The 19,142-nt window shown below is 40.5% G+C and overlaps 1 protein-coding gene across 3 annotated transcripts; it reads right to left on the bottom strand.

Moving 5' to 3' along the window:
* Positions 1-7,512: 7,512 nt before the first annotated feature.
* LOC105033063 (ATP-dependent zinc metalloprotease FTSH 5, mitochondrial) lies at positions 7,513-18,877 on the bottom strand. Of its 3 annotated transcripts, XM_073253157.1 has the most exons (8): positions 18,691-18,877; positions 15,527-15,614; positions 14,772-14,851; positions 12,917-13,177; positions 11,020-11,256; positions 10,789-10,913; positions 9,444-9,920; positions 7,513-8,797 (listed from the first exon to the last, which is right to left on the bottom strand). In XM_073253157.1, exons 5-8 carry the CDS (start codon positions 11,213-11,215, stop codon positions 7,880-7,882), a joined length of 1,716 nt encoding a protein of 571 aa, XP_073109258.1. In that variant the 5' UTR covers positions 11,216-11,256; positions 12,917-13,177; positions 14,772-14,851; positions 15,527-15,614; positions 18,691-18,877; the 3' UTR covers positions 7,513-7,879. The 3 variants fall into 3 exon arrangements, with proteins under 3 accessions (XP_073109258.1, XP_010906046.1, XP_010906181.1); XM_010907744.4 differs by lacking the exon at positions 14,772-14,851; XM_010907879.4 differs by lacking the exon at positions 14,772-14,851 and having other exon boundaries at positions 15,569-15,614.
* Between the last annotated feature and the right edge of the window lie 265 nt (positions 18,878-19,142).

Here is a 19,142-nt window from a genome sequence, read left to right as displayed (position 1 = left end):
ATTTTGTGCGCTGACGCTTTGTCCCGAGCATTGAGGGTAGCTGTTCGAAGGTTGACGCTGGAGCCCTACTGGCCTACCTCTAGTACCCAACTGCTCTCACACTTTTTTTTTGCAAATGATTGCCTCCTCATCGGTCAGACCTCGGCTCAAAATGTGGAGTATTTTGCCTTCATTGTTGAGACATATTGTCGATCGTCTGGCCAAATGGTGAACCTTCAGAAGTCCTCGATCATCCTTAGCCTCCGAACGAGGATCTAGGTGAAGCAGGTGATTCGGATGAGGCTTGGAATCCAAGAGCAGATCGGGATGCTGACCTATCTAGATGTTCCGATCATAGAGAGGCATCTCCAGAGAGCCAAGTGCAGACTCATGGAGCAATGGATCCAGAGCGCCTCGAGGGATGGCAAGCCACTATCCTCTTTTTGATGGACAGAATGACCTTTGTGAGGTCAGTATTGAGCTCTCTCTCGTATATGTCCTGGCAAACACGATTGTGCCGATTTCTTACCTCAGAGAGCTAGAGCCGTGGTTTTGAAATTTTCTCTAGGACCTTGATCACGACCGCAATGGGATTCACCTTTTGGGTTTGAAGGTGATTTGCCAGCCTGTGAGGGATGGCGGTCTAAAGATCCAGTCTCTTATGGTCAGGAGGAAGGTTTTGATTGTCAGACATGCTGTCGGATTCCTTATTCAGTCGAATTGCCTTTGGAGCAAGGTGATGAGGATCCGATATAGGGAGTGGAGCCAAGGGTTTCCAATCCAGGCAGCTCGTGATTGCTCCTTCATCTAGAAGATCTGTACTCGAGGGCCCAGTGTGATAGATGAAGTCAGTTGGTTAATTAGGAATGGCCGCTCGATTAACGTGACTCATGATACTTGGATCTCGAGACTGTCCCTTTTCCATTGGCTGACCTTTGTTAGCAATGAGGTGGCTGCTTAGGGGCAAGTTTGCGACTTGATGACAGAGGATGGCAGGAGTTGGCGAGTCCAAGAGGGCAACCGCCTGTTTGGCGGCTCGCTTGCTAATCGGATTCTAGCCACTCCGATCTCGGTTCATCCCTACGGGGACGTGAGGGTTTGAGGTTGGTCTTGCTGTCCGAAGATCTCCTTGCATGACCTGATCTAGATGTATAGACTGACGGTAGTTAAGAGAATTGAGGCGGTCTGAATTTGGAGAGTGGTTGTCCATCTCAGAATGAGGCTCTTCCTTTAGAAGCTTGTCTGGGATAGCCTACCGACATGCACTCTTCTTAGAGAGAGGGGCATGAATATTTCGATCTCCTGTCCAGTGTGCAGGCTCAAGGAGAAGTCAACCAAGCACGTCGTCCTACATTGTCCGAGGGCAAGGCTGATTTGGAGACAGACCGATATCTACCTCTGGGAGTCAAGTAGTGGCCCGTGGCTAGAGTCCTTCCTGAGCACAATTCATCAGAGTGTGATTGAGGGCGAGCATTCCTACAGCAGTTAGATTTGGCTTTCTAGAAACTGTCTAGTCTTCGATGGTGAGGTGGCTTCAATGCATAGAATACTAGAGAGAGCCCGTTGCCTCGTCGCGAAATACCTTCGATTCGATGCTGCCATTGGTCCCCTTGATACCCCCGACCACTAGGACTCCCATGTTGCTCCTGCAGCATCCCGACGAGCCTTATTTATCTCATGGGAGCCCCCTCCCTCAGGGTGTGTCAAGGTGAACTTTGATGGCAGTATCAAGGGGAGTAGAGGTGGAGCTGATTTCGTCATCCGCGGTCCTGATGTTCGGCTGTTAGTGGTTGGAGAGTTCCATCTCTATGAGTCCTCAGTCTTGAGAGCAGAACTTCACGCTGCTTGACCGACATCATCTTTGTTGTGTGAGAGCTTCGTACGGAGAAAATCTTCATCGAAGACAGCTTTGCTATCGTCATTGTCTGGATTTAAGATGGCTCAGAGCAGCAGAAGGCTCATCAGTTGATCTGTGATATTTGAATTTTTCTTCATCAATCTGCTACGATGTCTATTCAGTACGTCTATTAGTATGTGAATAACGCAGCAGATTGGATTGCTGCCTTTATGATGGAGTATTGAAGGATTGAATTTGAAGGTCAGGAGATATCTGTCCATCAGTCTTATGCAATATTTTGTATCTTGATCATTTAGATCATTTTTATATTAAAATAATATAATTATTTATTTATATTAAAAAAAATAAATAAATAAGAAGCCGCAGCAGCTCTCCTGCTGCTGCTTCTTCTTCTTCTGTGTTACAAGCAGCGCTTCTTAAATATTATTATCACTCACCTAAATTTTCTTCTAGACAATAAATCCAGTTGCTGTTTTCGAGAGAAGCAGCGAGGCTGGTGTCTCATTCGGAAAGTGGGGGATATTTTTCAGGAAGTGGGTGGCCCCTTTCAGTACAATTCTGCCTCCAAAATTAAAATCCAAATCCTTGTAATGATGGAAAACGACACATCCCCTCCCTCCTGGAAAGTGGAAAGGGAGCCGCTCGAAACTGCGCAAGACTCGTAGCGCGGGAAGTAGGTTGGCACGATCGCTTTTGTGCGGCGTGCGAGTTCGGCACGTGCCATCCAAACGATCCTTCGGTGCCTCCGTCCGCTCCGCTGCGCCGCTTGTCGCGGCCAGTGCCTGCATCTCAGATAATAATCCCTGCAGCGGCCCTCGATCTGCCACGTGGCGCGTGGAAGATGCCGACGGATAAATTTTAGCGGGGGAGGTTTTGTCCCTTTCCTCAGCAGTCCAAGTGACAGTGTCCTCCCCGCTTTTATCATTAAATTACGGAAGTACCCCTATATGATACGTTCTCCAATAGAGCGCCCTCCAGCTTTAACCGAACCATGGATGGATCCTTGGCACGTTAGGTCTTTTTGCAAAACCGAGCCAAAAAATAATAAAAATAAAAAATTCATAAAATTAACATAATTTAATTTATTCAAAAAAAAATATGTTTTTGTATTTTCAAATTTACAAATATTTCTAAATTTCCAAATATTTATAAACTTTAAGTTTTTCAAATTTTTATATTTTAAAATATTTTTTAAACAACTATATGTGTCTATATAGAAAATGGAGGTTAGAGTGTTTTTAAATTTAAAGATATACATATTATTCATAAGAAGGTATAAAAGATAAATTTAAAATATTGATATTATGAGATAATATTATTAAATTATTTTTATAAATTTTTATTTTTATTTTTTTAAAAATTATTATAATTATATTTTTTTTATAATCACCATCCACATTTTTCATGGAGTTGTACACTTAAAGTAGTTGCTGAATTATGATTGCACATATATTATGATAAAAGAAACTTGTTCGACTTAAAAGGTGTAGAGCAGTTGTAAATAGAAAAATATCATATTACTGTTTACTTTGTCTCTCATGTAAGTTACATGATATCATATTAAGAAAATTCGATATGCATGATGCCAATAGAATGAAAATATATTCACTAAATTTATTTTTAAAATAGTATATTATATCTACTAGCAAAAATATGAAAAATATAATATCCTTTTCATCGTGCCCTCAAATATGATTCGCTTCACTGGGAGCTATCTTACATGTGTGTTCACTTCTGGTGTCCTCTTTTACTAAATCAAAAGAATTTCACCAATATGGTAGAGGCAAAGATTTCTTTCAAACTAGGTTTCTATCTTTCATTAACATCAAGCTTTTGGACCTTAAAATGATTTTGCTTTAAGTATTGGATTAGATAAAGTTATGATGGTGGCAACATGCATCTGCATGCTATTATAATTATAATGTCCGCACTTGAAATAATCCGACAAGTCTTCATTATGGGCGGCAAAAATTTTTGACCCATTTTAAACAGGTTTAAGTTTGGATTAAACGAGTTCAGATCGTAAATGGATTGATCTATTTAATCTGTTTAATAATCAGATCGGGTTCAGATTTCATATAGTTAACTTGTTTAACCCATTTAATAAATGAGTTGGGTCGGATCGGATTGGGCCAGATTATAATGTAACCCGTTTAATCCATGTAATGTAACCTGTTTGAAGCCTTTACCTGTGGCGTGGGAGCGCACTCCTCTTTTTCGAATTCGCCCGCCCGTGCGTAGGAAATTGGGCCACATCAGTGATATCTCGTCGATAACATGCCATGCTATTCTTTGATTTCTCTGTTCCCATCCCACAGCCCCGCCAGGGCTATTTTTCCTCCCCTCGGCCCTCCCTTTTTCTTCTTCTTCGCACCGTCGGAGGCTTATCGGAGATGAAGACCACGGAGGTCAAGACCATGGAGACTTGTTGGAGGCAACTGAGAGATCCCAATGGAGCGGAGGATCGGAGACGGCCAAGGGCCGCGGCAGGATGAAGTCGATGGCCATTGCCGAGGCAATCAGAGGGCTGGCGGTGGGTTTCGCCGTCGTAGGAAAGCAGGCGGTCAAGAGATATATTCCCATCTTGATTTCTTTTTAGGATTTAGGACTTTCTTTTAAATCGATTTCTTTTTGATTTTTCTATTCTCATCCCAGCCTCACTAAGGCTTTTTTTCTCTTCCTCTCGACCCTCCCCTTTCCTTCTTCTTCGCGCCACCGGAGGCTTGCTGGAGCACGGCGATATAGGTGAGGGTAGAGGGGGGTCGGGCAAAGGGGCAAGCACACTGCGACGCCGGCAAGGGTGAAGGGGCGAGCGCGTGGCGATGCCAATGAGGGCGGACGGGCGAGCTGCGGTCGGATCGAGAGCGTGGCGACTGGCGAGCCGCAGAGATTGGAGATAAGGGTAAGGAGTTGGTTTTTATTTTTTTTTTATTTTTTTAAACGGACCACAATTCACAAACGATTTTTTTTTTTAAACTGAATTATAAATTAAACAGGTTAAGTAGATCGGGTTGGATGACCTATTTATTAAATGGGACAGGTTCAGATTTGAAAATCAGATTTATTTAATAAATAAGTTATATTCAAATTTGATATTTTTTTATTCGATTTATATTTGATTTGATCTGTTTATGATCAAATCCAATCCGATTGTCACTCTTAATCTTGATATCCTAATTGCACTAAAACTTACGTTCTCGTTGGCCCGAAAAGCAGGTTCAGTTGATCAATGGTTAGATGGGGCAAAAGCTAACACATGGGACAAACCATCAAATACCAAAAAAAAAAATGACATCTCAAAACTTATTATATATATATATATATATATATATAAACATGATGTAATAGGATTATGGTTTTAAACTTGGAAAGCAGTTATTTATAACCTTTTTCATGGTCCTCTTCTCCTTACTGTGGTTCCTTCGATGAAGAGAGATACATTGAATTATCACTATGAAAAATTCATGCATCCCAAATATTATGGAAAGCATTAACTCATTGGAAAAAGATTATTTCCTTCAATACATCGTGCTTGGTTGGAGTTAAAATTAAGGATAGCTTTGAGCTTTCAAACTCCAGCTAGATTACAAATTTAGCCCCAAATATAATTTCTAATTGACTTTGCTTTTTATTCAATCATTTTTTTTATTTGAGCAAGTCAAAAAAATAAATTATTCAATCAAGTCAAAAAAAATTTCGTCCATCAGATTTACACAAAACCAAGCCACCGCTGCGATGGAAGGAGAGGAGAGAGGAAAACAAGAGAGAGAGAGAGGGGGGGGGGGAAGATACTCTACTTTGAGAAGGGAGGATGAAAAATAAAAAAAAGGAAATGAGAAATTGACACTGGGAGGCCCCTGGCCTACAATACCATATAGGGGTAAAATTGGAATACAAACAAAATGACGCTGGCCTGGAGACGTTATATTATCTCCTTCCCGCGAAACAGGTTGCCGACATCCCCCACTGCTCCAACGCAGTTACCTTCTATTAATTCCCGCCCTTTTTCTCCACCGGTTGCCATCCTACGTGGCTCCTCCGTACGCCGCGCCTCGTTCCCGATCTCGCTGTATTTAAAACCCCACGCTCCTCCAATCTCTCCCTCGCTCCCCCATCTGTCTCTTTAAACCCCACCTTCCTACCCCGCTCAATCTCGGCATATAACAGATAAACATATATGGAAGGGGGAGAGATTGGACTGTCCGGCGACGGCGAATGGGATCTGAGGAATATTCCGGTGGTATTCGACAGCGAGGAGGAAGAGGAAGTTGAGATAAAGGAGGAGATGATAGTGGAGATGATGCGGTGGTTGGAGAGGGAGATCAACTCCCCGACGGCTTCCGATCATGGACGGGGGACGTCGTTCGTGACCATCAATGGCAACGAGGAGAGCTGCGGGCCGTCCTTCTCGGACTCGGCGTCGACCGTGATGGCCAGCATCGACACCCGAGGGGTCGGCGGCGTGGCCTACTTCGTAGGATGGCCGAGTGATCCGGCGGACGTCGGGGCTGCCACGGCGGCGGCAGGGGTGGGACCGTGGGAGGGGAAGTTGATGTGGCCGCCGGCGGTGCCTGCGGTCAAGCAGCAGGATGAGGAGGACGACGATGAGGAGTGGCTCGCACGTGTGCTGGGCGGGGCATGCTTTGAGCTGGAGATGGGAGACGAGGAGCTCTTTTTGTAAAAAAAAAGTGGGGTGGGGGCTAGAGAGAGAGAGATAGGGGAATGAGGGAGGACTAAGAAGTAGGTTAGAGGGGGGGGGTCTTGTCTCTGAGCTTTTCTTTTTCTTTGAGAGAGTGTTTGAGATGTTTCGTGGTCGTCCTTTTAAAAGGTTTAAGACAAATGAAAAAGATTTATCTGTCTTCTTTACAAAGCTATCGCTTTATTTTCTGTTTCTGCCATCTCTTTTCCTATTACTTCAAAAACCTTACCTTCCCTTCCCTCTCCCTCTCCCTCTCCCTCTCGAGCATCCGTTCGTAGTTCGAGTGATATCCTACCCTTGTCTCTACTCGTCTCTGGCCTAGGAGAGGGGGGTAGGTCGGGTCGGTGTGTATGATTTAAAACATCACTGTTATTTAAGTCACATCTTGTTTTTGTCCTCATGCCCCGGCATAGTCTTCTGGTGCAACGATCACGGCATCCTATAAATAATGACTTCTCGATTCTTCGATGCCGCACGGTTGAGAGGAGACATAATAAACGACCACCGCAAATGAAAAAGTAGTTGCCGTGTGGAAACTGGGACTGGGAATCGCTTGGAATCAAGATCCCACGTTACAAGCGCCAAATTTTCGATATACTGCTTTTCTCTCCTTTAATCCGCTCCATCCTTTTCTTGAGTACGATAAGCCGTTTCCCACTAAATGCCTCTTGGACATGGACAAATGATAGCACTGCAGCTTTCACCGCACTTTCCGCACATGTGAAGGTTAAGAATTCCGACGATCCATTAAAGAGTGCACGCTTGCAGCAGAATAACACCCCCCACAGGTCTACCCATCAATGTCATAATAATGCTCACCGTCCGGAAGTCTAGCTAGCACCATCAAGCTAGTTAATACACCATCATGATGCAAAGAGACTGTATAGAGACGTAAAGTGGCGATCTACTCGGAGGGAGCTCAGCTTTTTGAGCACCGCACAATAAAAACAATCCACAATTCTTTCACAGGTCTGAATTTACCCCAATCTAAAAGCGCTATTGGTTAAGTTCCACCGTTTAATTTAAAAGAGCTTGCAATAACATTATTTGTATGAAAAGTTAAAAAAGAGAAGCCTGTCTCAATGTTGTCATTCAAAACCTTCACAGTCCATGTCCCTGCCTTTAAGTCTCTACTTGCGTTCTCCTGCAAGCTAGGGAAGAAACAAATAGATGCCTACATACATGGAGTTGAGATTTGCAACAGGCAGCTAGCTGCCTTCATTTTTATCCTTTTTCTTCTTCTTCTGAAAGCCCTTCCTCCACCTATTCATGCTTGAGAAGCTATTAGAACCTGCGATTGAGATTACTATACATAGTTGATCCTACCAATTACCTTCTTGCTGCTAAGATCCCACCACAGGCTGTGCAACTCCTTGGGCCTTCGCTGCCGCTTGGGCCGCCGCCGCAGCAGCTGCTGCGGCTGCAGCGGATGCAGCGGATGGAGGTGCCGTTGGCACAGCAGGGGTGGTGGTTGTTTGTGGGGCAGTCGCAACTTGCTGCTGCTGCTGGGCGTTCACCTGGGCAAGCAAATTCTTGATCTGAGCCCCAGAAAGTGTCTCATGCTCGAGAAGAGCATTGGCGAGGGCATGCAGCTCTTTACTGTTAGTTGTCAATATAGTTTTCGCATTGTTATATGCCCTTTCCAGAAAGTCCCTCACCTCCTCCTCAATAAGCAGCCTTGTCTCGGTGCTCATGCTCTTACCATTGTCATCATAGTCGTGTGCAACAAGACCCACCTGCTTGCTCATACCATACTTTGTAACCATGGCTCTTGCTAGATAAGTAGCTTGTTTGAGATCAGAGGAAGCACCAGAAGTCACCTCGTTTTCCCCGAATATTAGTTCTTCAGCCACCCGTCCACCCATGCAAACGTCCAGCCTTGCAAGCATTTGCTTCCGAGAGATGCTGGTCTCATCCTTTTCCGGCAGTTGGGCGACCATGCCGAGCGACATCCCCCTTGGAACGATGGTAGCTTTATGGACCGGGAGGGCGCCGTCGGTGTGGATGGCCACAAGAGCATGACCGCCCTCATGGTAAGCTGTCAGCCTCCTTGATTCATCAGAAATCACTGCTGATTTGCGTTCGCTGCCCATCATGATCCTGTCCTTGGCATACTCCAGATCAGACATGCTCACAGCTTTGGCCCCATCCATAGCAGCCTTAAGGGCAGCAATGTTGACCAGGTTTGCAAGGTCAGCACCAGAGAACCCAGGTGTTCCCCTTGCAATGATCATTAGATCTACATCATCTGCCTTCAACACCTGCATCAAAATAAATAACATTTTTATGCCAACAATTTATAGATGCTATCTTTTTTAAGGTTCTTTTAAGGGCCATCTTCATGGCCTGATGTTAATGTTGCATGGACACATGTAAAGCATATCCAAATGTTGGACACAGCAAGAAGAAAACACAAAAAAAAAAAGGAAAAATATATAAATATCTTTAATATTCTTTGTTTAAAGATTAAGAAAACATTGTTGGTTAAGATCCATCAATATACAAGTTTTCCACTAAGCTATCCAATTAATTTAATATGAAAAATAACATTTTCCAAAGTAATTTCAGTGCTTTCATCGATGGTTCATCACTAAAAACAAAGAATGCTCATTTCTATCACGAAAGTAGAGGGCCAAACTTATTATTCGAAGAGTTCGACTGAACTCTCCTCCAATGCTTTAGAGAACATAACATCCGTGTCTGATACACATCTGAATCAGGTATGTATCTAATACGGATATTTGTCCAGATATCAAAGGCCTGACGCCCAGCACAAGTGGCAAATTGCATGCATTGGAACCTCTCGCAGCAAGGCATCCAAAGTCGGAAGAACTCAAATGCATGATAAGATAAATCTTACAGTTCAACAATAAAGAATAAAAAATATGTGAGGAGACATTTAGTTACCTTTGACATGTGGGATTCCATGATCTGCCTTCGGCCCTCTACATCTGGATTAGGAACAGCAATGTGACGGTCAAAGCGTCCGGGTCTCACAAGGGCTTTGTCCAATGATTCAGGAAAGTTGGTTGCAGCGATGACGATAATCCCTTCATTCTGCTTAAAGCCATCCAACTCAACAAGCAACTGATTCAGGGTCATCTTCATGTACTGTTGGTCCTTTGGGTTGCGGCTCCCACCTATTGCATCAATCTCATCTATGAAAATTATGCAGGGGGATCGTTTCTTTGCAGCAGCAAAAAGATCCCTCACCCTCCTAGCTCCCACACCGACAAACATCTCCTCAAATTCACTGCCACTGCATGAAAAGAAAGGAACACCAGCTTCACCAGCAATAGCCCTTGCTAACATGGTCTTCCCTGTCCCGGGTGGACCAACAAGCAAGACACCTTTGGGAAGCTTGCCACCGAGACGGGTGAAACGCTGGAACAACCAACACACAGCATCTAAGTAAATTTATTCTACACAAATAATGCATGACGTGTCGATCGTAGATTGACTGATGCATCATAAAGCATATAAGTCGGACAATAGAAGCATTAGAAAAAAGAAAAATTGAAGCTCAGAAATAAGCAAGTTGTAAGGCACTTGATAACACTTCTTGATCATTAGTAGGAACTTGATGATTAAAGCACGCGCACACAAGCAAACTAGGATTGAATCAGCTAAAGAGTCGGAGTTCGGTCTGTTTGTTAATCCTATGAATGGGATGAAATTTAGATGGGAAAGGAGGAGAGAGAAACACGGGTGGGAAAGTCAGCAGGACAGTTGACGTATTTTTTACAGATAATTAGGAGGGTACTCTTCGTACAAAAAATGAGAAACGGAATCAAGAAGGAATATTCCTGATTTCAAAATTGTCATATTGTCATGTAAACTAGCAACCGGTCGCACAATAAAGGGTAAAAAGAGGAGAAAGTAACTGATAGAATACAATCTTTTTAGTCATATAAACGAATCCAATTTATATGGGAGTTGAATCAGAGAAAGAAATTAATACAATATATTTGGGAGTTTTATGAAAGGGGTCTGATTTGATTAAAAAAAGTTGACATATCAAGAAAGCTAATAGGATAATTAACATATTCTTTAAAATAATAGGAGGGGTACTCTCGCTATAAAAAGTGACATAAATAATCAAGAAGGAAAATTGCCAGATTTCAGAACTGTTATTTTTATAATATAGTATAGATAGATATTTAACAGCATACATCTTTCGACATAAGAAACCTCAGATAACTAGGGCAAGAAGGATATTCCATAAATTTGCATATGATGAGTTTGCTTTTACCTTTGGATCACGAAGATAATGAACAATTTCCTCTAGTTCAGCCTTAGCCTCATCAATGCCCTTTACATCATTAAATTTTGTACTAGAATCCATGCTTGGCTGCACCTCCTCATGTAGACCCAGCCCTGTGTAGAATTATTACAGGAAACAAAAGTTTCAACAACTGAAATATGGCAAAAAAAAAAAAAAGTTTTTTGACAAGGAAGCAGTTAATCATAAGATACAACAAACCTTTACTAATTCCCCTATCCTCAATGAGTGCTCCAACACCAGATATCAAAAGAAAGGTAAGGGCAATTGTGCGGAATGTACGCCATAATTGCTCTTTAAATTGACCAGTTTCTGCTGTCACCATGTGAATAGGGGCATTTGCAGTTCCAAGAATTCCTTCCTTGGTCATCTGGCCTACATTCCTCAATGCCGGCATGCTGCTGATACTCTCTTCCTCCCTTGCTGAATTAACAATCCCTACATATTATCGTCCAGGTTTCTAAGTCACCCTGAGAGACTAGGCATATACTCACGAATGGAAGCAAGTTACATGAAAATAATAACCTTAAACTTAGAAGAAGATACACCAAAAGTTAACAAGCAGAACGGCTTAACTTTGGAGACACATAAATACCACTCATAAATGTAAAATTTGGGAGTGATGGGACACTGCAAAAGACAATTGTAGATGGATTTCCTTCACCAATATATATATATATATATATATATATATATATATATATATATGCATTTTCTGATCTAGTGAGGGGAGCATAGAACCAATGTACATAGACTATATTAGAATATATGTTAACAGATTTCTATATACAATCTAAACACAGCCACAATGTTTTATTCCACAGGTTGAGATCCAATCTTTGTTTCAGGCTTTCAGCCTCGAAAGGTGTAGTTCTTTTAGTGTCTTGATGATTTCCAGAGCATATAAGCACCTTGCAAGCTTGTGCAGACCAGGCTTTCATGAGTTCACCACTCAGTGTCAAGTTTATGATCAATGACTAAATTGAGACAACTTTGATGACCATGGCCTAAAAATAGAAGATTTAGAATTTTAAGAGTTCACTAGTTGAAAATAATGTGATCAAAGAACCTTCGAAGATCTACAGTCAATTATATGCTAATTTCTTTATACCTTATATTTAGGGATGCTCATTGAAGATACTATGATATATTTATTCATGAAAGAATCCCACAAAAGCCACATCCTGTATGGATGATATACATTATAGCAACCTCAGAAATCAAAATATGATCCATAAAACCTACTATTAGGTACTAACCTAATTTCAACCCTCTGAATAAGTGTACAATTCTCAAAGAATGCATATTTGGGCAGCAGGGCTTCCAAGACAAAAAATGAAAAGATGCATTCAGAAACTTTTCAGGAACCACTATTGAAAAGATATACATGTCATTGGCAACAAAGTGGTAGGAAAAATAAACTGATATGCATGGTCAAATATCATCACATTTTATAAAATATTATTCTGAGAGTACTAGGTACCCCTGAGGTAGTGTTTGTTCATGCTTCTCCATTATGAAGTAACAGATAACCACGGGGGTTACTAGAGAAGCTGAATTCAAACAAATGTCCGAAGATAGGGCAACCACATAGAGGTTACAAGAACAGGATTCAGTTTAATGGCAAAGACTAGAAAGGCTCAGAACAGAAAAAGGCATGGGCTGAGCAAATATGGTAAAATGGAATGCATCGATCTGACCAAAATAGATATGAACATGGTAACATCTATTTATTATTATCATTTAGGGTGCTATAGCAGCACTTGTAAGATCGACAGATAAATCCAGGAAGATAACCTTCCCCAACTCTGCATGATTATGATAGAAGCACCACATGGATGTGCAACAATATTAACACATTCATCAATTGGCAAAGCACTTCTTTTATTCCATACTACGCACTCACAACTGCATACTAATGTTACAGAATGAAACCATAGATGCTTGATAATAGTCATAAAAGTAACGTGACTCCGCAGTGAAACAAAATTGCCACTCCATTACAAGCCATGTACTTGATAGTGACATCATCACATCATGCAAGCCAAAATCCCTCACATACCATAAGGTGAGGTCATTATGGAACGTAGTGTATTACCTCTCTGCAATGTCTTGAGCAAGGAGCTTTCATCCAGCCTATCAACTTGAACTAATGCTTTAACATACTCCGCAAGCGCTGAAGGGTTAGAATGCAGTGAAGGCTGACTTTCAAATAGTCTAATAACTCTTTCTGGATCACTTCTGTAAAGTTCTTTAAGCAGTGCAACATCATTGGTTCCATCTACATCCCGTGCTCTGCGAGCAAAACTACCAACATAGCTTGACTGAAACCTTTGGTGAAAATTTCTAAGTCTGTTTCCTGCAATCAGCAAACGTATAAGAAAATCATAGTACGAGGAAAAGAGTAATGCATTTTCCAGTACATAAACGGAAAACTATCAAGTACAACCCAAAGTTTCGAAGGCTTATTTTAATTAGAATGAATGCAATTCCATTTTTAAAATAACCGAGGTGGAAAATATAGCCTAAGTTTCTTATAAAGAAAATAAAAACAAGGCTCGTTTTAATACAGGTGACTTCAATGAACATTCACAGCTTATCAGTCAGAAGTATAGTCAGTTTCAGATTGTTTCAGACAAGACATACCAGTCTCGTATGGAAAAAAAAAGCAACTTAAGCTAACTAGTAAGTCCTATTTGAAAGATACAAACCCAAATGCACATAGAAGTAGAAGTTGACCTAATGGGTCTTCATGAGCATTTGGGAAAAAAATTACAATATGTCCGGCACGAATACAGATGGAACATCCCTTAGTTCTTTTTAATCAAAACCAAAAATGCTCTGTCATATCCATGGAGATATGGATGCTAGTAAGCCATCTTGTAGCTTATGGATTAATCATGCTAAGCTGCTTCCTCAGTGTTCCACCAGGTCGCTTGTCACCTACCTAGTTGACCAAGTTTGCACCATAACCACAACAAACATACACCATCCTATCAATAGAAGGCTCTCTGTAACTTCATGACAGGCAGAAAGGTTTGCATCAGAAAATATTTTTAAAGCATTCCTAAGGGTTGTCTATTGTTTTTGTTATATTTTCAAGCATACCATGGTTCTGATGGTTATAACATTTACCTTTTTTCTCTTTTCTTTCTAGTTTCAAATCACTCATGGGTAAAACTATACTCAAATACTTAAGCCTATAAATGCAAATTACTAGTCATAATTATGCCAAAAAAAAGATAAAAATGGGATCCACAAGGAGCTAATTGCAAAATGATTTATGGAAAGAGAAAAAGGAAAGGAGAGAGTTTCAAACTCCAATTTATTCTAAGAACGAGGGAGGAAAGAGCTGAAAAAAAGCATTAGGCCACATACAAAGTTCCTCAATCGAACTCTTGCAAAGCTATGAACCAATTCCACAGCATACCTTAATAATGTTCTCCAGTATTACCTAGAAACTTCAAAAACTCTCTATTTTTTTTTTTTTGGCAGTATCTGGGCACTTGGACACCTCAATACTTCATGACACTCCTTGAGCAAATCGTGATATCATCACAATTATATATCAACTTTTGGAACTTCTACTTATAACATGTCAGGTCTAACATAATATTTGGCAACGGTTTTTGAATTCTATCAAATTACAAAACAAATTGTCCAGAAAATTATTCATTAATACATAAATCTACAATATATTTATATTTGTATAATACAAACATGTTTGCATATCCAATTTTTTCAAAGATCCCACGTCTGACTCTTCTAGACACTTGGAACTTGACACCCATGTCTCTTGTCCAAAAAACATCGTTACTGTCCTCTAAGATCTTTAAATTTTATCAACAATATGATCTAATCCCTCAATTGTTCCTTTTTCTCAAGGCAAAAGAAAACGGATCCATGTTTGTTAAACAAGGTAAATTTTACGCCTTTGTTACTGCAATCCTCACCTCATACAAATTCCTTTAGTCAACCGTCACACAACACGCCACCAGGGATTAATTTTGAACAATGAGAAATTGCTGAGTACCTTAAAAAATTTACAAGAACATCAATCCTTCCTGAGAACAGTAAAAGGTAAAACATCAATCAACACTACAAGACCATTTTATATAAATATTAGTTGTCCATATAGAACAGAGAGAACAAATATAGATTCTTAAAAAATTTAACAAAATTCACACAATACCTGAAACAATGAAGTATTGATTTCTTAATAAGGCAACAAACAATAACATGACTACAAGCAAAATAGGGCACTCCTATAGGGCGGCTGATAATATAGCAAACTTATGTGGACATAATTTTCCATCAGATCTTTGTCTTGTATCCTATTTTTTCATGAAACCAATTAAGCACTAAAACAACCAAATGAAACAAGAATGATCCTAGCAGGAACATGTAAGTAAAAATGATAAGATATGCATCCTAATGGGTGACTAGCTTAAAGAAACAACATGCACTGTTTATTTCTAAATAAGCAAGTACATATAAGAGAAATTAGAAACTTGCAAACAGTAGTACTGGAAGCTAAACCAATGGCATGAACAAGGTCCAAGATAACAACTTTAAACAGGATATGAGTTTATCTTTGTAGCCAAAGAAGTTGAGTTACAAACAAAAATTTGGTAATTTGGAGTGAATTGGACATAAATCAAAATTGTCAATATATTCATTAAAAATGAGAACAATGAGATATGCATACCTCCACTACCTTCGGCGAAGTATAAAGCAGGATGAGATTTACCAGTTAACTGATATAAGTATGGATGCTCCAACTTCTGTTTTGCTATCTATTACAATATAAACAAAATCAGAATTAAAGTAAGAAAGGACATAACATAATGTAAGGAACAATTATTTTCTAGTAACTGCTTCATTTGGAACAACATGTTGAAAAAAATGGCCAATAGTTTCCCTTAAAAAATTGGCCACCAAAAAGGAAATTGGCGCAAAAGATGTCCTCTCATCAGCAGAATATAGAAAGGTATGTCAAGCAATGAAGCAGTCATCCGCATAAATTGCCATCAAAAAGAAAAGAAAAAGAGCAGTACGACAAATCAGATAATCTCACGATCACTACATAAGCACTAAGATTAAAGCAAATAGGAATGTCATATTCTCCTATATATGCCACAGATACAACAAAAACAGCTTCTTCTCTTGTCGAATTTGTTGCTGTCAAGAACGCTTCAACAAACGGTTAATGAAGAATATAATTGTACCCTTGGAAGATTGTTGGCTATGCATTTCTTCCTATTCCACCCAAAGTGGGTACTACCATTTCCCATTAGATTGTTAAAAACCAGTGCTGTTAAAGGCAGTTGCCTAGGCAGCAGAATAGATGCCAAATTGTGCCAGAGAACCTAGGCCAAGAATGCCTAGAGCTTTACTTGGTTAAAGGCATGTTTTTCCCTTCTCTTGCCCAATATAATCCCATATAAGACCTTCAGAAGGGTGGTGAAGGCCACCACCAACCCATCAATTGCTCATAGGTTAGTCAATGGTTATTGTTGGATCGGAGATGATGGATGGTCGTGGTGATGGCAAACACTTATCACCGGTGCCAAGAATGTAAATATGTCTTACTTTTTTCTACCTCTCTCAAGAATGTAATATTACTTACTTTTTTTCTGCCTCTCTCAATTCCATACTTTTTTCTTCTTGAGACGAATCCTCATAATCAACTCCTCTTTGAGGTGGTTACCTAGGATGCCACCTAGGTACCAAATTGAGCCAGGTTGCTTAGGCCAAGCTTGCTAAAGCTTCACTTCATCAAGGTGCAGATTGGTTGGGGAATAAGTGGGGGGTTATTCCTCCAAATGGAGGATATCCCCCTAAATTCTTGCGAAACACCAAAAAGGAGAGAGAGGGAAAGGGGGGTTTTTTTCTCAGGGGGTGGGTGGTTGTGGGGGTTGGTGTGGGGGGGGCTTGTACCATGTGGGTGGATATCCCCCTCATATTGTGTATATCTCACCAAAATGATGGAATAGACTTATAACATGGAATAGGATTGTCCCTATCCCCTTCAATTACCATTTTGCCCACTTTTTTCTTCCTTTCTCAATTCCATTCTTTCTTCTTCTTTAGACTAATCCTCCTTCTCCTTTGATTTTCTTTCTTCCTTTTCTTCTACTACTGCTGCCTCATTTCACCATGCTTCCCTTGTTTTTCATGTTTTTGGCTTTAGTCTTGCTCACTATCCTATGTTCTCTTGCCTCCTTTTCTCCTTCCTTCTTCATTTTCTTCCACTATTGCTTCTTCAGTTGGCCATATTTCCCTAGTTTTTCATGTTTTTGCTTTTCATCTTGATCACCATCCTATGGTTTGCTTGCCACCTCCTACATTCCTTCTTCTTGATGGCTGTTTGCTATGGCCCTGCAGTCTGCTGGCTGCTACTTCCCTACCATTCTATTCTTCCCTTCTATTCCTTGCTAGGCGGTGGCCACCTAGCTATGGCTCCATAGTTGCTAGTTGCTGCAATGGCAACAATTCTTAGTAATGCTCTCCTTCTTCTTGTGGATGTTGATCTTGGGACTTTTAAGTGTAAAAAAGGTTTTATGCTGCAGTTTATTGTAGATAATAAGTGCATAAAATGATATATGCATAACTAATTTATGTAATCAAAAGCATTCATGATTAAAACTTCCAGTGCTTTCCTCTCTAGGCAATGCCTCGGTGCTCGACTAGGCCATAAAAGGTGTCCACCATTTGGCTTTGCCTAGTAAACTTAATAACCTTGTTAAGAACATGAGAAAAATAGGTCAAGAGTCCATTATGCCCGTGGCAGTTAAGTTGAGATAATGATAAAAACAGAAATTGTTAGATTCTTATCTCCACTACCCCAGATAATGAAGTTCTTGACAGTAGTCACAGACTGAACTTTGATATTTTAGGTTCATAACATTTCTAGCTAGCCAAAGAGGCCACACGTGCTATCATAGATTTAGGTTGGATGTTCTTGCTGTAGTTCAAACTCAGATTGGTTCAAAATGCTTTTCATAGTGATAAGTTATATAACAGTTGAGAACAGTTGAATTAATCAATCTGATGACCATTTTAACCAATCGTTCCCATTAGGGATTCGATCATGAGAATCTATATGAAGACCAGCGCAACTTCACTATTCCAAAGCTCTAAAATAAGTGCAGTAATGTGCTTCCTTACCTCATACCTATATTTAACATTATGTATTACAGTCAAGAATAGCATGATGGAAATTTTAAACCAGCCTTTTGGGTGGCTAAGAAGTTTCATCCTTTCAGATATCGTTGACACATTGTTTCATGTGACAATAAGCTATCCTGCCTCCTTGTCGGGATTTCTATACCATGGACGGAAGCAAAACGTCACGCGGCACAGTTTAGCACCTGTTTCTAGTATTCATGAAAGGGCAAGAGTTTGCATTAATGTCTTTTATTAATCTCTTTCTTCAAAAAAAAGACAGAATACAAGGCAGGAACAAGGAAGCCATGAATCAAAAAATTATAGAAGAAATTATTAAACTGAAAATGCTAACGACACAAGCCAGTCGCCTATTCTTCAAGAAAGAAAAGGATGAAAACTAGGGTTTTGGAGCAGACAATCCCTAAACTAAACCCATCTCGCTTCTCATAACAAAGCCTTAAAACCATCAGAACTCCCGAACCCATTTCAAGAACTCCTCTCAACAACACAGCATCCAGCCGCAAAAGTTCTTTGGATCAACAAAATCGCATGAAAAATATAAAAATCCCGAACCTCAATTATGATAAAACCCTAAAAACGCTACGATCCATGAAAAAGATTCGTTCTTTATAATCCTATTACCCGATTTCTAGATTCAATTAACATAAATATTCCACCAAATAGATCGTAGAAAGATCGTACCTGGGTGAGGAGTCGCCTCAGAGCCATAATTCCTTCCACAAAATTTTCCTTCTTCCCTCCCTCCCTTGATCTCTCTATTTGTCTATAAACAAAACCTGCAAAGGGATCGAAGTATTGCTGCGATGAAACGTCGGGGAGGAGGATGAGGTCGGCCGCTACCCCGCAACCAAAGTATGACACAGATTTATCCGAAACTCCTCCCTCGGGCTTTTATTTATTTGTTTTTTTTTAAAAAAAAAAAACAGACGCAAGACCATGACTTTCGCGGGGCCCCACAATTGGGCTAGAAAGTGAGCTTGCAGAATGGGGACGCATCTCATGAGAGTTAGATTTCGAGTTACATGTTCCGGTCTCTTCTTCCAGTTTCCGGAATGTTACCCTTGGATGGTTTTACTGGGAAAGATTTCGAAGGACCGGAACTGCGTCCGGACACGTTTGCGGTGAGCTCAACC

The sequence above is a fragment of the Elaeis guineensis genome, chromosome 2, assembly GCF_000442705.2.
Source record: "Elaeis guineensis isolate ETL-2024a chromosome 2, EG11, whole genome shotgun sequence".
Lineage (NCBI taxonomy): Eukaryota > Viridiplantae > Streptophyta > Magnoliopsida > Arecales > Arecaceae > Elaeis > Elaeis guineensis.
This window is presented reverse-complemented; position numbering and strand designations above follow the sequence as displayed.

Excerpts from the sequence above, each read along its gene's own strand:
- LOC105033063 (XM_010907744.4), bottom strand. The coding sequence starts at position 18,717 with ATGGCTCTGAGGCGACTCCTCACCCAG. Across the intron at positions 15,615-18,690 it reads TGAGGCGACTCCTCACCCAG|ATAGCAAAACAGAAGTTGGA; the intron begins GTACGATCTTTC and ends ATATTGTAATAG. Across the intron at positions 10,914-11,019 it reads GGATAGGGGAATTAGTAAAG|GGCTGGGTCTACATGAGGAG; the intron begins GTTTGTTGTATC and ends AATTCTACACAG.